The sequence below is a fragment of the Anas acuta genome, chromosome 3, assembly GCF_963932015.1.
Source record: "Anas acuta chromosome 3, bAnaAcu1.1, whole genome shotgun sequence".
NCBI classification, from domain to species: domain Eukaryota; kingdom Metazoa; phylum Chordata; class Aves; order Anseriformes; family Anatidae; genus Anas; species Anas acuta.
The window spans coordinates 61601414-61622762 of record NC_088981.1 but is presented as its reverse complement, the minus strand read 5'-3'; the positions used below and the strand labels follow the sequence as shown (position 1 = coordinate 61622762).

The 21349-nt window shown below is 39.4% G+C and overlaps 1 protein-coding gene and 1 long non-coding RNA gene across 8 annotated transcripts in view; both read right to left on the bottom strand.

Annotated features, from left to right (window-relative positions):
- Positions 1–4603: 4603 nt before the first annotated feature.
- Positions 4604–11647, bottom strand: LOC137854263 (uncharacterized). 3 transcript variants are annotated; one of them, XR_011095046.1, is made up of 6 exons: positions 11370–11647; positions 10945–10995; positions 8903–9757; positions 7204–7320; positions 6504–6557; positions 4604–5335 (listed from the first exon to the last, which is right to left on the bottom strand). It is a non-coding gene; the product is annotated as an uncharacterized lncRNA (long non-coding RNA). The 3 variants fall into 3 exon arrangements; XR_011095047.1 differs by having other exon boundaries at positions 8903–8996; positions 11370–11645; XR_011095048.1 differs by lacking the exon at positions 4604–5335 and adding an exon at positions 5681–6024.
- A 1224-nt stretch (positions 11648–12871) lies between these two features.
- ARHGAP18 (Rho GTPase activating protein 18) overlaps positions 12872–21349 on the bottom strand; it is a 91286-nt gene continuing 82808 nt past the window's right edge. For all 5 annotated transcript variants that reach the window (XM_068677462.1, XM_068677461.1, XM_068677463.1 and 2 more), the window contains exons 13-15: positions 19128–19252; positions 17866–17927; positions 12872–15201 (exon numbers count right to left, since the gene is read on the bottom strand). In XM_068677462.1, coding sequence (XP_068533563.1) covers positions 15110–15201; positions 17866–17927; positions 19128–19252 — 279 coding nt within the window. In that variant the 3' untranslated portion in view covers positions 12872–15109. The remainder of the gene's footprint in view (positions 15202–17865; positions 17928–19127; positions 19253–21349) is intronic.

Genomic DNA, 21349 nt, shown 5'->3' with positions numbered 1-21349 from the left:
ACTGCAGAATCAGAAACTGCAAACATATTTGAATTACCTCACATTTGAGGTAATTCACTCTGAGCAATACTCCAGCCAGCATTTTATTACTACATTTCTAAATTCCTTGCAGTTCACTATCAGACACACTATCCAACCTCTCTACTTTAAGGACTTGTTTAAAGTAATGCCAGCTGACATAGATGTAATTATTGTATGTACAGTACGTGTTAAGCTTGTCGTGGTGCTGCTTTCTCAGGAGGCTTCAGAAGACAGACCAGCATGGAGCTGTGCAGCCGGGCTTCTTGCTCAGAAGCTCTGTTTTTCCTTTTCCTCTGACAGCTATTGCTAGATGGTTCTCTTGTTGGTATTAGAAGATGGCATTAGAACTCTTCATACACTTATAAAATGGGATTAACACAACAGCAGATAGGGTTATTTGTCAAACTTCGGTGTTGTAGCATAAACATGCATAACAGCTTCTATGGAAGTAAAATTTATTACAAAGTTCCATGTGTATCCATAACCATGGAGACTATCAACTACAGTGAGAAGAGGCAAGCAATTTGAATGCTGCAGAGCCTCCTCAATGGCTTTGACTTAGAGTATATTAAGTTTACTTACAGTCAAAGTAATTTATTATTATTATTATTAATAATATTTTTAATCTTTTCAATTCAACTTAATATCATATCAAAAACATCCATTACTGACACCCCTTCTTTGAAATGTTTCATGGTCAATTTTCAGTATGGTACTCAGTGGGATACAGTGAGAACTGTATATTAAGAAAAAAAGGATCTATACATCTTCCCTGTTCCCCACTGCAGGTCAGTACACAGAATTAAAGGCTAACACAGCTTTCATATCTTCAACGAAATGGCAAATCCTTATGTGAATGAATTCCAAATACTTTAATAGATTTTTTTTTCTTAACTCTCCTCCTTTTTTTTTTTTTTTTTTTTTTTTTTCCCAGGAGCTGAAAGGTCCACAAAAGGTGCAGAGTTGGCAGACAGGTAAATATCGTGTTCATGAGGGAAATTTTAAAAACCTGTAAAAATAATGTTACTCTAAATCTTTTGCATTCATTTCTAAGCAGGTTAATGTCTGGGAATCTTTGCAGAATTAAGTTTTGGGTCTCAACATGCATCTCAGTTCTTTTTCATGAACAGAAACTCAACCCTGCCTAAAGTGCAATTGCAGCACTTGCAGACCAAGTTACTGACAGAGCAATGTCATTAACAATGTCATCCTCTCTATTATGGCTTCTTGATCCAGCCTAAGGATGAAGATTCGGAAAGTGTTACTAATATGTAACAAAACACTATACAGTACACATTTCATAAGTCCTCCTTCTTTCACGTGTATAAATGCTATTGACTGTGGAAGAACAGACTGATGACATTATTAAAAAATATTTTTGTTATTGGAGAACATGAATAATTTTCCCTTCAAAGACATCCTGACATATATAACACTAGTTCACTTCTGAGGCTGGGGCAAGCCAAGAAAGCCAAAACATCCCGGCTTGTATCAGAAATAGCATGGCCAGCAGGACCAAGTGATTGTCCATCCCCTGTGCTCAGCTCTGGTGAACCTGCACCTTGAGTACTGTGTTCAGCTTTGGGCCCCTCACTACAAGAAGGACACCAAGGCCTTAGAGTGTGTCCAGAGAAGGGCTACAAAGCTGGTGAAGGGCCTGGAACACAAGTCGTCTGAGGAGCAGCTGAGGGAAATGGGGTTGTTTAGTCTGGAGAAGAGGAAGCTCAAGGGAGACCTTATTGCTCTCTGAAACAACCTGAAAGGAGGTTCTAGAAGGGTGGGTGTCGGTCTCTTCTTCTAAGCAACAAGCAATGGGACAAGAGGAAATGACCTCAAGTTATGCCAGGGGAGGTTTAGGTTGGATAGTAGGAAAAATTTCTTCACTGAAAGGGTTGTGAGGCATTGGAACAGGCTGCCCACGGAAGTAGTTGAGCCACTATCCCTGCAGGTATTTAAAAGATGTGCAGAACTGGTGCTTAGGGACATGGTTTAGTGGTAGACTTGGCAGTGCTAGGTCAAGAGTTGGACTTGATGATCTTAGAAGTCTTTTCAAAACTAAATGATTCTATGATTCTAAGCATAAATTTTTCCCCTAAACCCCAAGTCCTACAATACTGGCTAATAGTTGCTGTCCCTATCTCTACCGTAACCTTGGTAGTTCTCAGTGCCTTCACTAACTGGGTCCTTCTCTGAAGAACGTGGCCCGGGAGGCCTATAAGGACTGTGACTGTACCTAGGTCATGTTGCTCTCAAGAGCCTATGAACTCAGCTTGGCTCTCTGTCACCACTTCCCAGTAGAGCTCATAATTTCTACCCACCTCTTCACTTCTTTGGCCATGATACTTCACCGGCCCATTAGGACATGGGAATTGCTGCTTCCAATCAGACCTCATCTACTCCAAGTGTTCAGAGAGCAGCCACAGACATATTGGTGATACATTAGGTTCAAGGACGCTTCAGTGCACAGACCAGAGAATAATGGGTTCAGACATATTCCTGACAAGTACAGAATGGCTTATGAACACGCAGAAGAAGCTCTCTTTTGAAACTTCATCATCTCTGCATGTAGCATCCCCTCCCACAGACTGGCCTCACCTCACACTTTTTCCTAAGTAAAGGAAATCCTGTATTGAAGGCCTGTCTCCCAGAAGGAAAAAACAAACAAACAAACAAACAAACAAAACCACTGTTGGGCTATACAAATACCTCAATGGAGTTTATGAAATCACAAGAAAACTTTCACCCATCTCTCCCAGCTGTTGTCATTACTCCCAGTGCTTTTATCCCAGAAGACCCCTTCTCAACAAAACAAATTACACCAGCCTCAAGCTCCTACAAGTCTCTTTGAATAGGCTATCTTGTTCAGCTTGCAGCAAACAAGATCCTACATCATGCTGCTGTCACTTCCAGCTGAAGAATGTAGCATTCAGTCCAAACCACATAACAAGCCAGTTGAAACTTCCCTTTGCTTGCCGCAACATCAGCCCCTTGTTATTTATATAAATATTCAATTTCAGATTTTGATAGATATTGATTTGACATTGTTCAGTTTCACCGAGCATTCCCCTCTGCACATGTTGTAAAACAAGGAACAGGGATGCTTCCAGTTTCATTTTGTATTACATTTCACAGCATATATCTTTTTCTAATTTTTTTCTGCCTACAAAACTGAGAAGTAATCTCATTTCCTACAGAGCTGAGCAAAGAGAATGAGAAACTCATTCTGCCATGCAGGCTATTCAAAGTGCACACTTCTGAACTGCAGGATAGGATTGGTGTCTGATCAATACAGGTGGGTGGTTTGTTGTTTGTTTGTTTGTTTTAATTTGCTTTTAATAGTTTTTGTTAGAATGTAAAATCCAAGCATCAAACTGTAGCTTTAGCAATAAAGGCACAGACCTTTTGAAAGAGCAACCACTTAAAAATGTGCTCATCTGTCTTTGAAAATTGCTTGCCCAGTTAGTTCTCTTCAGTTCCCTAAAATATTTCCAGTATAGTAAGAAAAGGAAGTATTTTCCACATGCCAACTTTAGAAGCAAATGAATACAAAGCCCAGTCTTTCTTATGGATAATTTGTAGCAAATTATGCCTAATTACTGAAAATAGAATTAAAAAGAAAAAAATGTGCTAGCTGATATAAGTTCAGTTGCTAAAAAGAATTAACTACCTGCTAACCGATATCTTACTGTTTAAGTACCACATTGTTTAATGATCACATTGGATCATGCTCTTAGGGAAAAAAGAAAAAAAAATAGTACGTTCATATGAAAACCTGGCCCATAAAAGTTACAGCTGACCCATCTGTTCCTTAATAAACTTCAGTGAGACACCAGAGACAATTAGGCTGAATTCTGCTTACTTCACATTTTTCTGTTCTGATATAAGATGGTTCAACTTGTTCTGTAAGGTTGTGTGTGTGTTTGTGTTTTTTTTTTTTCCCCTTCAGAGGTAGATAAGTAAACTTTGAGGACAGTCTGAAGTGGAACAGCAAAAAGCTCTTCCTGGGGGAAGGAACACAAGGAAATGCTATATTAAAGTAAATTTGCAGGGACTTCTAGTTTAGGAACAAACGCGGTACTTTTCTTCAAAGTTCAAATTGCCCTCTGTCTTCTGAAATTTCTGCCCATCCCTGAGCTAAACCAGTTTTTATACACTAACCATAACTAAGGGTAAAAGTGGGGCTCCATACTGAAGACCTGGCCGTTGCCATAACTTCTGAGATTAATGTTCTGTATCTGACACTAAAAAAATCCAGCTTCTTTGTTCTCCCACCCCCTCACCAGAGACTAGACAGCAGGTGCATTGATGAGGACCAATTACACTAAATGAAGCCAAAAGCAGATAAAAGTCATACTGAAATATGCTCAGCCAAGGCATTCCTGACACAGTAAATACTTAAAAGTGATACAAAAGGTCAGAGGAGAAACACATTAATAACTTTAGAAAAGATCATTTGTACTTACGCTATTTCATTCAGAAATGAACTGCATTTGTGAGAAGTGTGACACATGAAAAAGGATTTAAGAAAGACTGGGTAATTACAGAGGTTGTTTAACATTTCTAAGCAGGTCTTTGATGAGAATGAAGAGACAAATCTTAAGGGCACAGGGCTGCTGGTGCTTGCAGTCACTGTAAGCCTGAATATGTGGAGTGCCTGCAGAAACCTAGCTGCTCGGTTACAAATATAAAGCATACGCTGCTGCCCTTCTTCAGGTCCACGTGGCATGGCTGCCTTTGAGGTCACGGAGATGCTGAAACAGCACAGGTATACTAGAAAGCAATAAAAAGGGGTGGAAGGAGGAAAAAAACTATGAGTTGGAAAAGAAAATACTTTCTGAACTGGAAGGACAAAAAAGTCAATTAGGATTCAAACAATATAAGGGGAAAGTTGCATTCAAACAAGATTTTCTTTTAGTAGTAATTAATAATCAAGTTGTCAGAAAGCAGAGGAAGTGCTGGAAAAAACCCTTGATGAGAAAACCAACAATCCAACAAGCCTCAGTTTCTGAAATGCCACTCAGAGGTACCCCATCAAAACAGGTGGCCTTCACAGGGACAGTTTCAGTGCAGTGCTGACCTTCCAGAGGCACTCTCTTTTAAAAAAGCAGGGAGAAAGCAGGTTTGCACTTCACTTCTGCTCATTTTGGTTCTTCAGCGAGCTCTCAGGGCCGTAGGGTCAGAGGTGCTGGCAAGTGTTTGTGTGCTTTCAAATGTGACCTGGAGCCCTGAAGGAGAGCTGCTGCAGATGAGAGCTGAGGACTGGCAGTGCAAGGAATGAGTGGTTTGAAACTTTCACTGCCTCTTCTGATGCAGCCTGTTAAGGAGACAAAAACCTCAGTCTCAAGAGGCACTGTAAGTGTTTCACACAACATTAAGCAAAGAAATTACAAAGCCCTATTTAGGAAGCACAATTCCTCCTGCCTTGGTACACCAAAGCACACCTTGACATAAACTGTTGTGCTGCTAATGTGCCAGGGTCCCAGCCACTTTATTTAAGTGAATCCCATGAGAGAATTGCTGTGCTTTTGTGAACTGAGAGCTGCTCCAGGACGGAGTCCAACAGAAACTGGCTGCAAAACTTAGAAGTAAAATATTTAAAAGGTAAAGAAAAGCAGAGCTGCCCATAGGTGAGAATCACATCCTTTGAGTAGCACACTACAGGGAAGGTGTTACAGGGCAATAGAAAGGTCTTACAGCTGCATTGACATGTCTGAAGCAAAATTTATATTTATATATATTTAAGACAGCATTCAAAGGCAAACTGCACAGGGATCTGGACACTCTTGAATTCCTTCCACCATGTACAAAATGCTACAATAGTGCAAAGGAGCAGGCCAACAATGCTGCTCCTACAAAACATATCCATAATCATGGCAGAAGCTTCAAAGCACAGGTCTTGACACTGCAGCACGGAAAAGATGAGCAGTCTAGGCACAGTGATTCCCCAGGGGTCTCGAGACAACCATGAAGCTTGTCACCAAGGCACTCCAACAGTGTCAGCACCTGCAACATCCCTGGCTCAGCTTGTGTGAGAAGTAGAGGTTCACATTAGCAGCAGCTTGTGTGCCACAACAGCTCTGTGCCTGTCCAGGTGCTAGAAAACAACAGAGTCCACCTGAACTGTTCCACTTGTTCCTTAGCTAAAAATACATGAAGTTACCATCTCTGTGGTGGAGCTGATGTAGCAAGAAGCCTCATAGTGAGAGATCAAGTTAATGAATACGGAAGTCATTCTGTAAATGGGGTCAGGACAGTGGCCCTTGTTCTTAGAAGGGCAGACAATACTGTGAGCTATCGCTGAAACTGTTCCTATCTGTGACTTTTGAGACTAAATGGCCTAAAGGGTTAAAAACCTCATAAGCTGTGAAGAAAGCTACGAGGGGAGGGGATCTGTTTTGTGGTCTATACTTTTACAAACAAAAAGTAGACTAGGTAGTAAGTTAAAGACTGCACCACCAGTGGTAACATTCTCTGGAATGTACCTTACAATATTACAAGAAGTGGTACAGAAGGTCCCGTGGCATCTGAGGAAATTTCTGGAACAGAAGGAAGAGAGGAAAAATTGTACGAGAAAAATATCCTTTACTTAAGTCCAAAAAGAACCATGCTGCTATCACTTTCAAGGTTATGGGAAAATTTTAAATCAAAGGCAGATGTAGAAGAGCATACTGTTCAGAGCGACATCACCTACAGAAAAGCTGCACAATTTCCAATAAAGGCAAGTGACAAGAGTGGAGCAGAAGAGTGCCATTTAACAGGGGGGAGAGAGGGAGGGAAATATGACCAGAAGTCTTTAAATATAAATATAATATAAATAAATAATATAAATATAATGAATATAAATATAATATAAATATACACACACACCTGGTTTTGATTAAGAAAATTATTACAGTGGGGATATCAAAAAACGGGGTGGGGAGGTAAGGGAGCAGAGGGAGGACTAATATGCTGCAGAATGTAGTAATCTTAGATACAAATTCCATACACGAGGGAGAGATGTGGATTTACAGAGAAATAACAGATAGCCTATGGATTCAAATCCTAGGCAGATAAAGGAAGAACATGCTGTTCTGACCCAGCCATGAGCATACCACTGACTGTCACATATTGGAAGAGGCTTGGAGATCAGAGAAGCTGCAATTAAAAATAAAATTAAGAAAATTAACACTAGCTACTTACCGGCACCAGATGGTCTTCACCCACAAATGAAGAAGAATTCAAGTGACACAGCTGAATTGCTAACTGTAGTAAACCTTTCCTGAAGAGCACAGTTCTGTAAGGTCATGACTCCCGAACCTGTTGAAGAGTTTTTGAGGAAGTCCATAGCACATGGATGAGAAAGATCTCCCCCCCAAAAATAGTCAACAAAAGTCTTAATTAAGAAATTAAGTTGCTGGAAGGGTGGAAGAAGATTGGAAGAAAAAGTTCTCACATGGATAAACATCTGTTTATGAAGTAAGAAAAGGTACAAACACACGGTCTCACTGCAGGCAGGTGTAATGCTCACGTTCATGCCCTTCAACACAGCCACAACCAGTCTGGAGGTGGGAGTGAATAAGTGAAGCAATAAAGGTGGTTGCTAATACTGAATTACTGAAGGTTTTAAATAAACTGCAGAGAGCTCCAGATGGACCTCATGACGCTGGTGACCTCAGGACTGACTAGTGAAAAAGTGACAGATGAAATTCAGTGTTGGTAAGTTTCGCAATTAATAGGGGAAAAAAGGTCTTCAACAGCATACACAGTGATTGACTTTTAACTGTCCACCAGCAGACAGGAAAGATCACTGATTTAATACAAATAATAATGAAAAAGTCAACTTGGTGATTAAAAATGCACACACACACACACAAAATCATTAAGGTACAGAGAACAACAGAATTGCTATAGACCACTGCATACTCACCTTCTGAAAACGTGCAACTGCAAAGTACCTTTCTGATTTCCCCTAACTTGAAAGGACAGAGCAAAACAAGAAAAGGTTCAGACTAGAGCAGTGTAGATGACCAAAGTTCTGGAATGGTTTCTGCACATAGGACAATGAAAAGAGCTTCAACTCTGACCAGAGAAAAGATAAAACCAAGAAGGCCTATGAAACCGTAAGAGACATGACAAAGTTGAACACGTAGGACTGTTTACTGTGTGAGGAAGTCCCTTCCAAAGGGATAACACACAGTTAACTGAAAAACTCATTTCCACAGGATGTGGTGAATGCCATCAGCTTGCAGGGGTTCAAAAGCAATTAAACACACTTTTTGCCTATTGCTAATGGGCTTTATAAAAATTGGGAAGGCTAAAATTAGTTAAAAGTAAAGGTAGAGATAAATGAAAAATAGTCACTCTAATCAGTATTGCCCACACAGCATTTTTTAAGAGAATCTTTAGGATATTATTTTATAAGATTAAGGACATCTCACCTGTACAATGGCTCGAGAGACAGCACACAATAAACATACATGTATATGGGACACCATCAGTCCTGTCTTCATTAGCATATCAAAATATGCCTTTTAGAATTCAGGCTACACCATAGCTACAGGTAAAATTCAGGAGATTTATTTTTTTTTTTTTTCCTAGCCCTACCAACAATGTTTTGGACTTGCTTGGCAAGTCTTTCATTATTAAGTTGACTCCTCTTACAATGATCCAAGCAGATTTAAGCAACTAGAAATTCTTAAGAAAAACGAAGAGCGTATTATTGTAATCACGTGTATTTCATATTTACCCCCAAAATATCCACATTGTGGTTGTACAGAAAAATACTTCTAATTATACTCACTTTTCACTATTCCCAACTACAGCCTTCAAAGAGAGAAAAAAAAAAAAAAAAAAAAAAACACCCAATTTAAAAAGAAGGAAACAAGCAAAGCACACACACCATCTAGAGGGGAACATTTCCTCACTCCAGGCTGACTGGGGCATGGGTGTTCTCTGCTTTCAGCTCTTCGTAGAAGACATCTGATGAAGCATTTCTGCATGGATGACAGTAACATTTGGTCTACAGAATTGATTGTCAACTTGGAAGGAACTGGAATAATCAAGAAGTACTCTATTTCATATTCACACAAAGATATTATTTTTTTCCAGAATAATTCTCTCTACCATCTAGCCAAGCAGAACGGGAGCAAAATCAGAATACCTTCCCTGCAGTATTTGTACAATTGTTACAATTGTATTTTATTACAAAAAAAAAAATGCTTTTTCTTTTTTTTTTTATAGGAAAGGTTAAATGACTAAAAAGGGTTTTGCATAGTATGTTTTCTGACCTCTTTTTGCAAAAAAAATATATCTGAACTTGTAACTATGCCAGAGTTGCCCTTTGTCTCCCTGCTAAACCCAATGAAAAGAAAGTCTTTTTTTTTTTTTGGTTCAAAATAGTAAATTAAAAGCACAAGCACAGGTTTTAGCTAGGATTCCAAGACTGCACAATAATGGTTTCACAAAGTTGCTCTTATCTCTATCATCCTTATACCCCTACGAGATACAGCTTATTTGAAGATCAAGTATTTTAAACAAAACACAACATCCCTGATGGATGTCACTTGGCTGCATCCCAAGATTTTACAGTCAGAGAAGCAAAATACTGTACTGAGTAAGCATGAGACTGCACAGAAGAAAGGGAGCCAGACTGGAATACTGAGATAGGCAATTCTCAGCTCTGTCTTTCACGGATGTGCAGCTCCCCACAATGAGAGCCTCAACACCTTTTCACCTACTCAGGCTGTGGTTCCTGCTGGAAGAAAAAAAAATAAAAAATAAAAGAAAAAAAAATCCTCTGTTCATGCAGACTTAATCAGATTCATAAATAAGGATGGTTTCTGGCAGAGGATGAGCATCCAGAGTAAGAGATTGGGAGCTCATTTGCTTTACATCTTATACAACAAAATGTGGGAGCATACAATATGATTAAGGCAATTATATTAGGTTACATATACAATGTTTCAGACTAATCCAAAATCAGAAGGCAAGACTTAAATTAATTATCTCTTCTTGGATTAGGGAAAAAAAGTGAATAAGCAATAAACTGTTTTCCAGGTGCTAATTTAATGCAGCCCAAGGCTTGGACCCTCAATCAGATGCTTGAGCTTTTCTGAACAACTATGTGTTCCCTCATTTATTCTGGGTCACTTGGAGCAAGTTACACATTTGCACGTTGACAACCAGCAAAGGCTACTGCAGTAACTCACATAAGCTTGTGAGATTCTTCTGCGCATTTCAGTCCTCACAGTTTCACCACATCCAGACAACTGGACACTGCAGTTGTACATCACTGAGGCATCACCTCAGATAAATGAGTTACGTACCTTGTGACTATCTGCAGGTATAAGTAAAACATTAATTTAAATACCTCAGTTTAGGAAGTCAAAAGGCTGCCAGTACGGATGTCGGGAAGCACAGCACAAAAACAGACAGGAACACACGAGTGACCACAGGTAGAGGGCACATCTCTATATGGTATTTTAACTGAGCACTATATGGTATTTTAAACTCTCACCTTCTCCAGCAGGTATTGATTCACTACTATTTATGTTGCCAAAGAGATGACTAGAGGTTATCAGAGGTGTGTAACCAGTGTTGCAGCTCCCGGCATTCTCAGCGCGTACCCAGCAGAGGTGTACACGCAAGCACCAGCCCTGGGCTGCCACGTGCTGCTCCCACACTGTGAGGAACACCAAGCAGAGGCAGTGGAGCTACACAGTCAGTCACAGACACACCAGGGGCAGACACGTGGCTGGCCATGTCCTGTCCAACGGGGAGGTACAGGCATGCATCCACCATGGCTCCAGCCCCTCGCTTGCTATCCCAGCACAGCAGTGAATTAGGACGGATGGCAAACACACCTTCATGTAACCACATAGTAGCTTCTCTGCTCTGAAAACCCAGAGAATCCCATGGGAAAGAAACCCACAGCTGGCTTACCTGCAGGACCTGATCCAGTGGCTAAACACACAAGCACAGGAGCTGAGCCAACTGTAACAGAAATTAGACGTTTTTGAGAGCAATGCATTACAGAGGTATAATAGTAAGAAATACTGGTAAAATACACAGACTTTGGCTCTCAGCATGAATGAATGCTGCTTATTGGTCTTACGGAGACAGTAAAAGAACATCAGATCCTTTCAATTATCCCAAAAGTGAGCAAGCAGGGAGCAGTAACATCTGTAGAGATTTTGAACCAGCACTTCCGCATCATTCAGAACAACTTGAAAGGCAAGTTTTGTTCCTGCTACTCCTTGTGAAATCTACCATTTCATACTGGCCTGTTTCAGATCTGATCTTTATCCAGGATGGAGGTAACTCCCAAGAGACCTACAAGAAGAGGGAGCAGACACACTGCCACCCACCTCCCAGGTAACTGCATTAACTGCGGGCACAGCTCAGCAGGGAGGGTGTGCGTTTAGGCGCTGAGCCCAAAAGGGAGGAGCCACACTAATCAGAAGCTATGGAGAAGCTGCACCACAAAAGCCAGCCCACGAGAACAGCTGCAGCACAAGCAGCAATTACTCGCAACAAGACAGCAAGGAAGCCTCCTAAGACTTTAAGGCAGGCAAGGACTTTCACGACCACGGGTGATGCAAACTGCCTCTGGGCTCCTTCCACAGTCAGAGCACCCACACGTCCTCTCTCCTGCCTCTGTTCCAGTGCTTAAATAAAGGTTGAATTTATGCTGTCATCCTTCCTTTGATCAAAGGACTTGTCCTGCCTCTGTCTTCCTTCCAGTTGTCTCGTTTTATGAAGCTTGTAGAAATTTAATTATTTTTGAGACATTCCCTTCCCCCACTCCCTTTGCCAAAAATGATTGAAGTCTGCCAGCAGATTCAAAAGTAATTAGGGGAAGACACACACAGGCAGCGAGATTACCCCAGACACCTTTCCTTTGGAAACCAGGCTAAAAACCACAGTATTGTATTTATTAAAACAGTCCCCTGAAGTCAGATTCGTGATTGCTGAAGTCCCATTATTGGCGATACAGCAGATTTTTAAAACAGTTTTTGGAGGATTATATTCGGTTTCTACAAATCAGATTGATTTCGCCCCTTCTGGCTGCAGGCAAGCCATTTATGAACAGTTTTCCCATCTGCTAAATGGAGATGAGAAGTACTTACCTGTCTCAGATGCAGTCTGTGTGCAAACACAAATAATGGTTTTAAGATCCTATAAGCATTGCTTTACATAAAAAATAATTATTGTGAACACTGCTATAAAATTAGTGCAATACACATTTCATTCTTTTTGCGTGGCTGCAACCTTTCAGAAATAGAAGTACAACAGAGATCTAATCCTTAGATATATTTACGTGCATTAGAGGAAATCACTCAGCAAATCTCTCACCAAGTTAGATTTCTGCTGCAATTTAACTCTTAAATGCTTACTAAATGTGTGTGTTTTATTGAAGGCTTTCCAGAAACACCGGGTAGATGGCATCAGAGGGGACCACTGAGGCCCCTGCTCCAGCAGGGCTGCCCTGAGCAGGGTGCCCAGGTGGCCTCTGGAGGTCTCAGAGAAGGGCAGCCCAGAAGCCATGGAGGTGGCAGGCAGCTCAGGGCTGGTGGCACTTAATTCTTGGGTGCTGAGGGGTAGAGAGACGGAGGTTTCAGTGGGCACCCAGCAGGCAGCTGGTCCCTTGCTTCGCAAGGTGTTACCTCAGGGTGCTGGGCAGCCTGCATGGCCTGCTGCGGCCTTCATCCCCGGGGCTGTGAGGCTGCTGTTAACATACCAAGCAGGCTCTCTCTTCACACACAAAACTACAAAACTACCTGCAAAGATGTAAACTGTGAAATTAAAAAGTAACCGCCGCTTGGTGTCGTTTGTGTTTTGCATGCTAACACAATAAATGAGAAGAGAATTCAGAAAAAAAAACATATTTAATTATAAAAGAGCTTTTTAAATTAAAAAAGATAATGGCACTAAACCAGAAACAAAGTTATTTAAAAGATCATAGCCAGAGGGTGGTTGTAATTTTACGCTGAAACTGTACAGCTGTTCTATCCTCTGCACTTTGCTCCTGCTTAAAATAACAGCTAGCACTGCAGTAGCAAGCAATCTTTTACAGAACTATAAAGAACACACATCATTTTTGTATTACATGACAAAACATCTTCTATTTATTACATTAGATTCATAAATATTTACCTAAGTATTTCACCATTTCTCTGTCCCTTACGTTTAAAGGACAGCGGGTGTGTTTTGTTCTATTGACAAAAACTATTTGTCTCACGGGGTTTGCCCATAATGGCACAGTGCAACAGCATGTAGGGGTACCTGACGAGATGGAGCAGCGGGGGCAGTACAACCACATTAGAACAATTTCACATTTCATTCACCCTGCATTTGAGAATTCTTCCCTACATGCTCTCCCAATCAAGATAGCTGTTAAAAAACAATAAATACTTACACCCCCCAAATTGTTCGTACGCTGTGGATAACTAATCAGTAGGTGCCTAATTTTTTGATGACCTTTCAGAGTTTTCTTTCACTGCTTGTACAGAAAATGGAGAGTTCCAGTGGTTATTTTGGGAACAGCACAGGGCCCATATCCAAAGCTCAGCAGAAAGGCCCTTGATTCCTTTAATCAGCTTTGATCAAGTCAAAAAAAATCTAATCCAGTCCTTGATTGTATGTAGAATATTCCCTAAGAGGCCAATCTAATCGTGTGTGCATTGAAAGAAAATACTTAGTTCCTAAGCTATAATTTCACAGTAGTTACTTCAGGTAGTCAGCACACAGGTATGAGCACTTAAGCACTGGTGAGCTAGTTTTCAAATAAATTGTAAAGCGGTACACAGGTTAGTGAGCCCAAAGCATTGCTGTGGGACCTGGGCTCTGACGCTACAGTCCACAGCTCTTCGCGCTGCAATAAGCCATGTCAGTCTATAATTCATTATCAGCGAATTCCACAGGGAGCTTTCAGTCTTTCCCTTACAAAAAGAAGGATTTGCAATTGTTCATTGTTGGACTATTAATTTTTAAGTGGTTTAGACAGTATCAGTCAAGGAAATCAGGACTTGATTTCTAGCCTCATCTATGATAGCCCAGATGGTAGATAACATCCAAAAAGCCTACATAAACTCCACGGCAGACCTTTACACTGATTTTGAGTGAAAGGTTGGTGGTTTGCTAGCTATGAAACCAAGCCTACAGTTTCTCTCCACAGCTATTTTATTTTATTAATCCTGAAAGTTTTTATTGTGCTAGTAATTGGCAGGTTTTGGCAGTTCACAAAATGCTCTGCATTCTATCAGATGTCCTAAAAACCTGGAACCAGTTTATGCAACATGTCTGCATTATCACTGCTGAAAAACCTAGAGGTCTTTCTAGTAGATGACAATATTCCAGAAAGGACACTGCCAGGAGTGGTGAGCTTCAAAATTACTCACCTTGTCATATGGTCCTATTAAAAAAATAGTATCAAGAATACAATCAACCAGAATAAGAATAAAAAATATTTAAAATATCTAGCAAAAAAGCTGCATAGAAAGCATTTTCACAGTCGTTGTTGTTTTTTTTCCAAATAGTTTTTTTTTTCATTTAGAAAGTGAAAAAATTAGGATTTCCAAAGACGAAATATATTGTGTTGCAGGTTTTTCCTGTGAATTTCACACTTACTTGGGAAACAGTTTTAAATATTTTTAATACTGTACCATCCAGAAGTGCTGATCAGGATTTGGTTCTCCAGTGTAATAACACTGCAAAAACCTACATGAACACACACTTCTACACAAACAGATTGTAGATCTCTAATATAAAGAGGTTAAGCATCTGTTTGAAAAATAAATTCTTCTGAAACAAAGCCTACCAGATGGGCGTATCATCAAGGTAGAGTAGTGCCATTAAAATATTTAACTGACTTATTCTCATAACACAGTTTTCCCACTCATTTGTTATCTCTGATATTTTGCTGTAAGTAAAAGTGAAAATTTACTGGTAATCACTGTTGGGTTTCCATCACCTTATTTTTTTAAACAAGGTAGTTTTCTATTAATACATATAATACAGTTGAATGTTGAAAGGACAAGCTATCCCTTTGAAACATTCAGCATTAAAAGTCCACAGGTTGTTTGTTCTTTTGCCATTTGTTGTGAGCTTAACTCTGCTTAGGTTTTATAACCCACTCAGCATTTGGGTTGAGCTGGTATAGGTCCTTCATGTAGGTATCATCATCAAGGCAACGTTCCCCTAGGAAGAAGAAAAAAAAAAAAAGAGGTGTGTGGTTACATTAGTATCAACAACAACAACAAAATGAAATTATTTTCAAAGTTGCTGCTGTGATCCATTTAGTTTTTTAAGCTACCTCTGCGGTATTTAACAATGGACAACACAGCTAAAGCCTAAAAGTGCTCTTATCCTTCCCATGGCCAGGGGAAGAAGTGGAGCAGAGAGGAAAGAGAGCAGGGACTGTCATTGGGGAAGTTGTAGGAAGTTCAACTTTGTGGCACTGTGTCTGATTCTTCATGCAGATCAGGTGCATGGGAGCTCCCCTGTGTGAAGGTTTTAAAAAAGAAAAGCAGGGTCCTGGTTCTCTTGTGGTTAATTCAAATTTGCATGGAAGCCCACTAAATTTCAGGTTATTCTCCCTTTCTGAAATCGAAAGTTTGAGCAAGGTTTGTCCTTGCTAAGAAGGCATTACTCCCCATCCTGCTCCTCTTGGTTAGTACTTCTGGATAGCACTTGAAATGGTTACTATCAAAGGAGGGAAAAGCAGTACAATGGTTTTGGTGCACTACAAGCAATTAATTTATATCGAGTAGCTATGACAAAAATACCATATGCTGATCCAGCAAGATCTGCTTACTCCCCCCATTACCCCACAGGCAAAGCATCATTTCATGCATTTGCAGATGTGCATCACAGCTCCTCTTCTACTCTGCCGTGCAAGCGGTTGGGCTAAATGGCTCGCAATCTCTTTAATGTGCCAGCCAGACGTTTTTGAAATATGTTCTCCTAAAGCAGGAGGCAAGCAGAGGTGCTACACTGCAGCCAGGTCTGCCTGCCAGCTGTCTGGACACCCTGCTTGCAGCAGGCAAGCCAGCAAGACTCCCTGCTTGAGTAGGCTCCCTCTGCTCTCTCCACCCCCTCTCAATGCCAGGTCCTGTCCTTCCTCTGGCATTTTTATCCCAGCCTGTGTGCCATGTATCACCCATGTTTCTGGACCAGCCCCTCAATGGGAGCACAGGGACAGTGAGTTATCATTTCTGTATCCATTCCTGGTCACAAAGCAATAGCAGAAGTTCTGCACAGTGCCTGGAAGCCTTACAGTGTACTGAGTACTCAAAAAAAATAAAGTCCGGAGACTTCACCAGCCCCATCTGCTAGGGGAAAGCATGGCTCATTGCTCATATTGTAATTATGAGTGAAAGCACAGAAGTGTATTATGAGCCTGTCAAGTCTTCTCCCATTTCGGCTCCCTGTGCATGAGTCAGTCCCATCGGGCAGAAGAAAAGAAACGGAAGATCAGGACAGCTGGTTTTACCTGTACAGCAGGTAAAAATCAGGGAGCTTCTCTTATCTCAGCTGAGAGCATTAATAAAGACTAGCATTTGTAAGAGGTGATCAAAGTTAAAATTGTCTGTTAATTCAGACAATTCAGACCAAGGAAGCATCTAAACTTTCTAACCGACTCCGTAATAAAAATAAATAAATAAATCTACAACCGACCACACATTTGCTCCAAGAGAGACGTACAGTTTCCGTCACATGTTTAAGTGATACTAGCTTGTTCCAGTTTCACAGGAGTTCTGTTGCAAAAACTTTTTCTAAAATAGTAACACCTCTATATAATAAAAGAGATAGTCCCCTCCTTTAAAACAGTTGTACATCTGGGATCACAAGCTGCTTAACAGGCACGGCAAATGTGCATACATACTGGATATGCAAGAGAGCAGATAATATGTTCATCTGGCGTTCGCATATCTTAGTAACTTATTTTTTGCCTTCAGACTTTGTAAAAAACACTAAAACATATCTTCTGTAGGGAAAGTAAGAAAGTGTTATTTTTTATTTAAATTAAAACTTTTCAGTTTAGAAAAACTGATTTAAAGTAGTAGAAAGATAAAAAGGAAGAATGCTAAAAACAGCAATTATATACAGGTTTTAAATTGCAGAGTACAAAAGTACTGGGTATTCATGGAATTTTAAAGCTTCAAATAAAGTATAAAAGGCCATGCTTCAAAAGGTAAAAGCAAATTTAAGATGTTAAATACAATACAGAAGTTCAGTACAAAAGTGTTTTCTAGTTTTTTTTTGGTTTGTTTTCTCAATATAAGAAAAAAACTGTGACTGGGAACTGATTCCTAGTGTAAAAGTACTTTTGCATTCATCAAAGAAAATTTTAGAACTGCTTTCAAAATCATACTTTGGACTTAACCTTGCTGATCTGCTATTGGCTTTAATCAATGGTTACACAGAGCAGGATAGACTAACCGTCTTTCATCACTAGGTCACTTTTCTGTTTCAGTGGTTATTTCCCTGTAGGAACCTGCAAGCAAAACTGTAATGCAGAGCATAAAGGGCTGTAAGTTCATTTATTACACCTCAATACAAAGAGATGAAGAAGATGAACTTCAAGCACCTTTCTATTCAACCTTTTTATGCTTCTTCATTGTACATATGTACCAGGAACACCTGTAACAGCAGCCATCTTCCTCTAGGAGAGATAATAATGTACTACTAATATGACGATCATATCACCTTTTCTGCTTCCTTCTCCCCAAGGTTAACTTTCTGTCTCAGTGTCAGGGAGAATTAGGGATGTGAATAAATGCAATCACTCAGTGAAGTGCACGGACAAAGCACCAAGCAATCTTATTATAGCAAGAGAAGTTGTTCAGAAGCCATCCTTACCAATATTTCCTCCTATTTCATAAAGAAAGACCTCTTCTTTCTTGAGTGTTTGAACATTTCCACTGTCAGGAACAGAAAACACTGATTAACTGTATTGCAAAAGAGCTTGTGCACCAACCACTGAGACACGTCTGGGAGAAGTTATGCTAATTAAGATTAGCAGTGGACCAGTTGTAAACCCTTTGTGTTTATACTCATTTACTGATACAGTAAGTGAACAAGAATACCCATGCATGCCAGTGCAAATGAATAGTCCTGCAAGTGAGCAATAAACTACAGAAAAGGCATAACAAGATAGGCATGAAGAAACTGTGGATTTTAGAAAAGCATTCCATTGTTATTAGCAGGCAGCCTGATATTTACCCTCTAATTTTTCTTTCACTGCTGCTGCAAAAATAAGTACTCCCCTTACACACTTCACATTTCTGAAAAAGCCAAGTGGTTGGGTAGGGGAAACCACATTCTTGCTGTTTATAATTTTGCTGCAACTAAAAGCAGTAAAAAAACAGACAGTGGAAGAATAAAGTCCTCAAATTATCAAGAGATTTTATTTTTCTCACTGCTTAACTGTAATAAAATATGCTTTGGTGCGGCCAGAAAATAGCTTTCTGTCAAAAGTTTAAGCCCCTGTAAACAGCATTTAGGAAAAAGCAGCTTCTTGATCTCAACCAGAGCATCATGTTATTCCTTTAGTATGAATAGTTATATATAATGCACATGTGTTAATTCATTGATGTTAAGTCTATTCTGATTTCTTACTATATATATACAGTAGATGTAAAAGCTTGATTAAAACTTTTCCCTTTCTAAATGGATTTGGATGACTCAAATGTAGCTTTCCTTTAAATCAATGCACAAGCAACATTTTCACATATTTATATTCCAAAACCTGTAATACAGTTATATATAAATGGATTTTTAATTAAATGCTTTCTTTCTCTTTTTCTCATTTCTTTCTCCGACTTACCTTTTAGAGATCCTTCCTACTTCCCAGAAAGTTGCAAACATATTCCTTACTCATCAGACTAAATAGCAGTTCATTTTCTATTAATAGCACTCATGCATTTCTGAAGGCTTCATGAGTTTTAGTGGTATTAGAAACACTAGGTTAATTCCTCACGCATGTATTCTAACAGGATAAATTTGACCCTGAGATCCGTGAACTCATTTGGATTCAAAGTGTTTTAAAACTTTTTTCCTTGATAGAAAATATGAAAATCCACTTTTCCTGACAAGTTAAGAAAATAAAAATGTGTTTGTACCTTTTCTGGCTGAGAAACCTGGCTACTATATCACTGGCTTTCAGTTCTTCTGTCAGCTGTATTGCCATGGAAACTTTCGAAAGATGAGGCGCTTGCACCCGTATCACTCCCTGAGGAACATCAGCCTGTAAAGCAATAATGGTGTTGGAACAAAGCTGCTAGCAGCTGGCTTTGATGAGTTTCTCGAAATACAGTATGGAATAAGTAACAGTACAGTGCTCTGTAAGTGCACTCCACTACTGTCTACTGCACTTCGCTGCAGAAATATGAGAACTACACAGAAATTCAGTAAATTACATCAGAACTTCAAATCTCTTTTCAACAGCAAGAAAAACTTTAGAACAAAAGAACAGTAGTATTTAATTATTTTTCAAAGATGTTAAGAATAACAATAACAAATACCACTCTATTAAGAACACTCTTAGGTATGATAAGAACCGCATGAGATTCATATGGAAAAGACTTGCTGTAGGCATGAATGCCAGGCAACTCTTCCATACCACCCCTATGAAAACTTCCAGGAGAAACCTTTCCATTTTCATTTAAACTGATCTTCATGGAGGAAAAAAAAAAAAATCACAAAGTATTCATGGGTCATTCTACTTTAAATGATTCCTCTTTTCAGGAAGTATCATTTCCTTTTAACACAGGTATTCACTACAGCAGCTTTTTATCTCTACTTTTTTATTCTCCAGAATATATTCTGATAGCCAACCTGCAGGTATGACTACATAATGGATTTGTATTTTATTTCTACTCAGAAATCCTTGATGATGAATATCAGTCATATATATTACTTACAGAGAAAGAGGGCTCCAAAGGATGTTTTTTCGGTTCAACTTACAGTACATGCAATTGAAATCACAGAAGGCATAATTTATTTGTGAATACGGTCCTAATTTCTGTTCCTGAAAATCTTAAGGTAATTTTTCTATTCGTATTATCATTTACCATAATGTATTCATTTTGATAGGAAAAGAAATGTAAAACTATCAGCAGCCAAGGTTGATTATGACAGTCCATTCACTTCTTTTTTTTTCCCCACTGTTTACTGCAATTTTAAGGCTGAACATTTCTTCTTCCAAAATCAACGAACAAATCTGGGCACCTAGGAATCTAGAATAGTTTATCTGAAACCATCTGAACTAGACTAATAGAGAACAAGTATAACTGTGATCAGAATCAGAAGCACAGCTTCACAGCACAGCTTGAGAAAGGCTCATTAACATACATAGGTGATTTGCTGTGGTAAGTAATTTTAACCAGACAATCCTTCTATATCTGGTCTTTTTATTATCAATTTTAAAAATAATAGACATAATAATGTCTATTTATGTTTATTTATGTCTAAACCATTAAGAATTAGCAAACTGAGAATTTCATAGTAAACATGCAATCAAAGATTCATTAGGCTGCAGCTGATCTCAAAAAGCAATTCCCTGTATCTATCTTTAAGGCCTCCACCTATTGAAATAATGGCTGTAGCTATTCACTAGAAAGCTAACTCCTGTTTAAACATCTTTTACCATTTTTCAAACTGTTGGGATCATACTTTCTGGCAAAAGGAAAGGAAACTTTCAAGGATGCAAAGGTTATTTAATAACTGGTCTTTCATGAAATTCAGCGCAGTAAATTTTTTTCATTTTAGTACACAATTCTGTGTTAGGTTGTCTAATGGGACATGGATTAGCAGGAACCTATATTTTTAGTTAATAATCTGGAATTACAGTGGACAACAAATTCAGCAAGGGTCAATAAATTTATACTGTGAAAATTCAAACATGTTATACAAACAGAATGGCTATAGGACACATTGGTTTTTCTAACCTGTATTAGAGACGCCCAGTTAGCATTGCATTGTGCCACCAACACGACTGCTATTTTGGAACAATAATGACAGGAATATAGTGACAGATGGTATAAATCTGGCTATGCTAACAGTTAAATACCTAGTCCCGAGAGCATCTTTCTTTGCCTGGCCTAGGGCACAACACACACCAAGAGCAACATAAAGACTTGCTCCCTAACACAAACATGGGCTGTAGAGCTGTATGTGTAGGTGCTCTAAAAAGCAATCAGCCTTCATGAGCCCCGTTAACTGCTCTTCCTGCTGTACAGAGATTTTGCCCCAAATCTGCTCCCCTTGCACAATAATTTCTGTTTAACCTCTGTCTTAAAAGAAGAAATGTCATTGAGTGAAAGGCCTCATCAGAGATAAGATG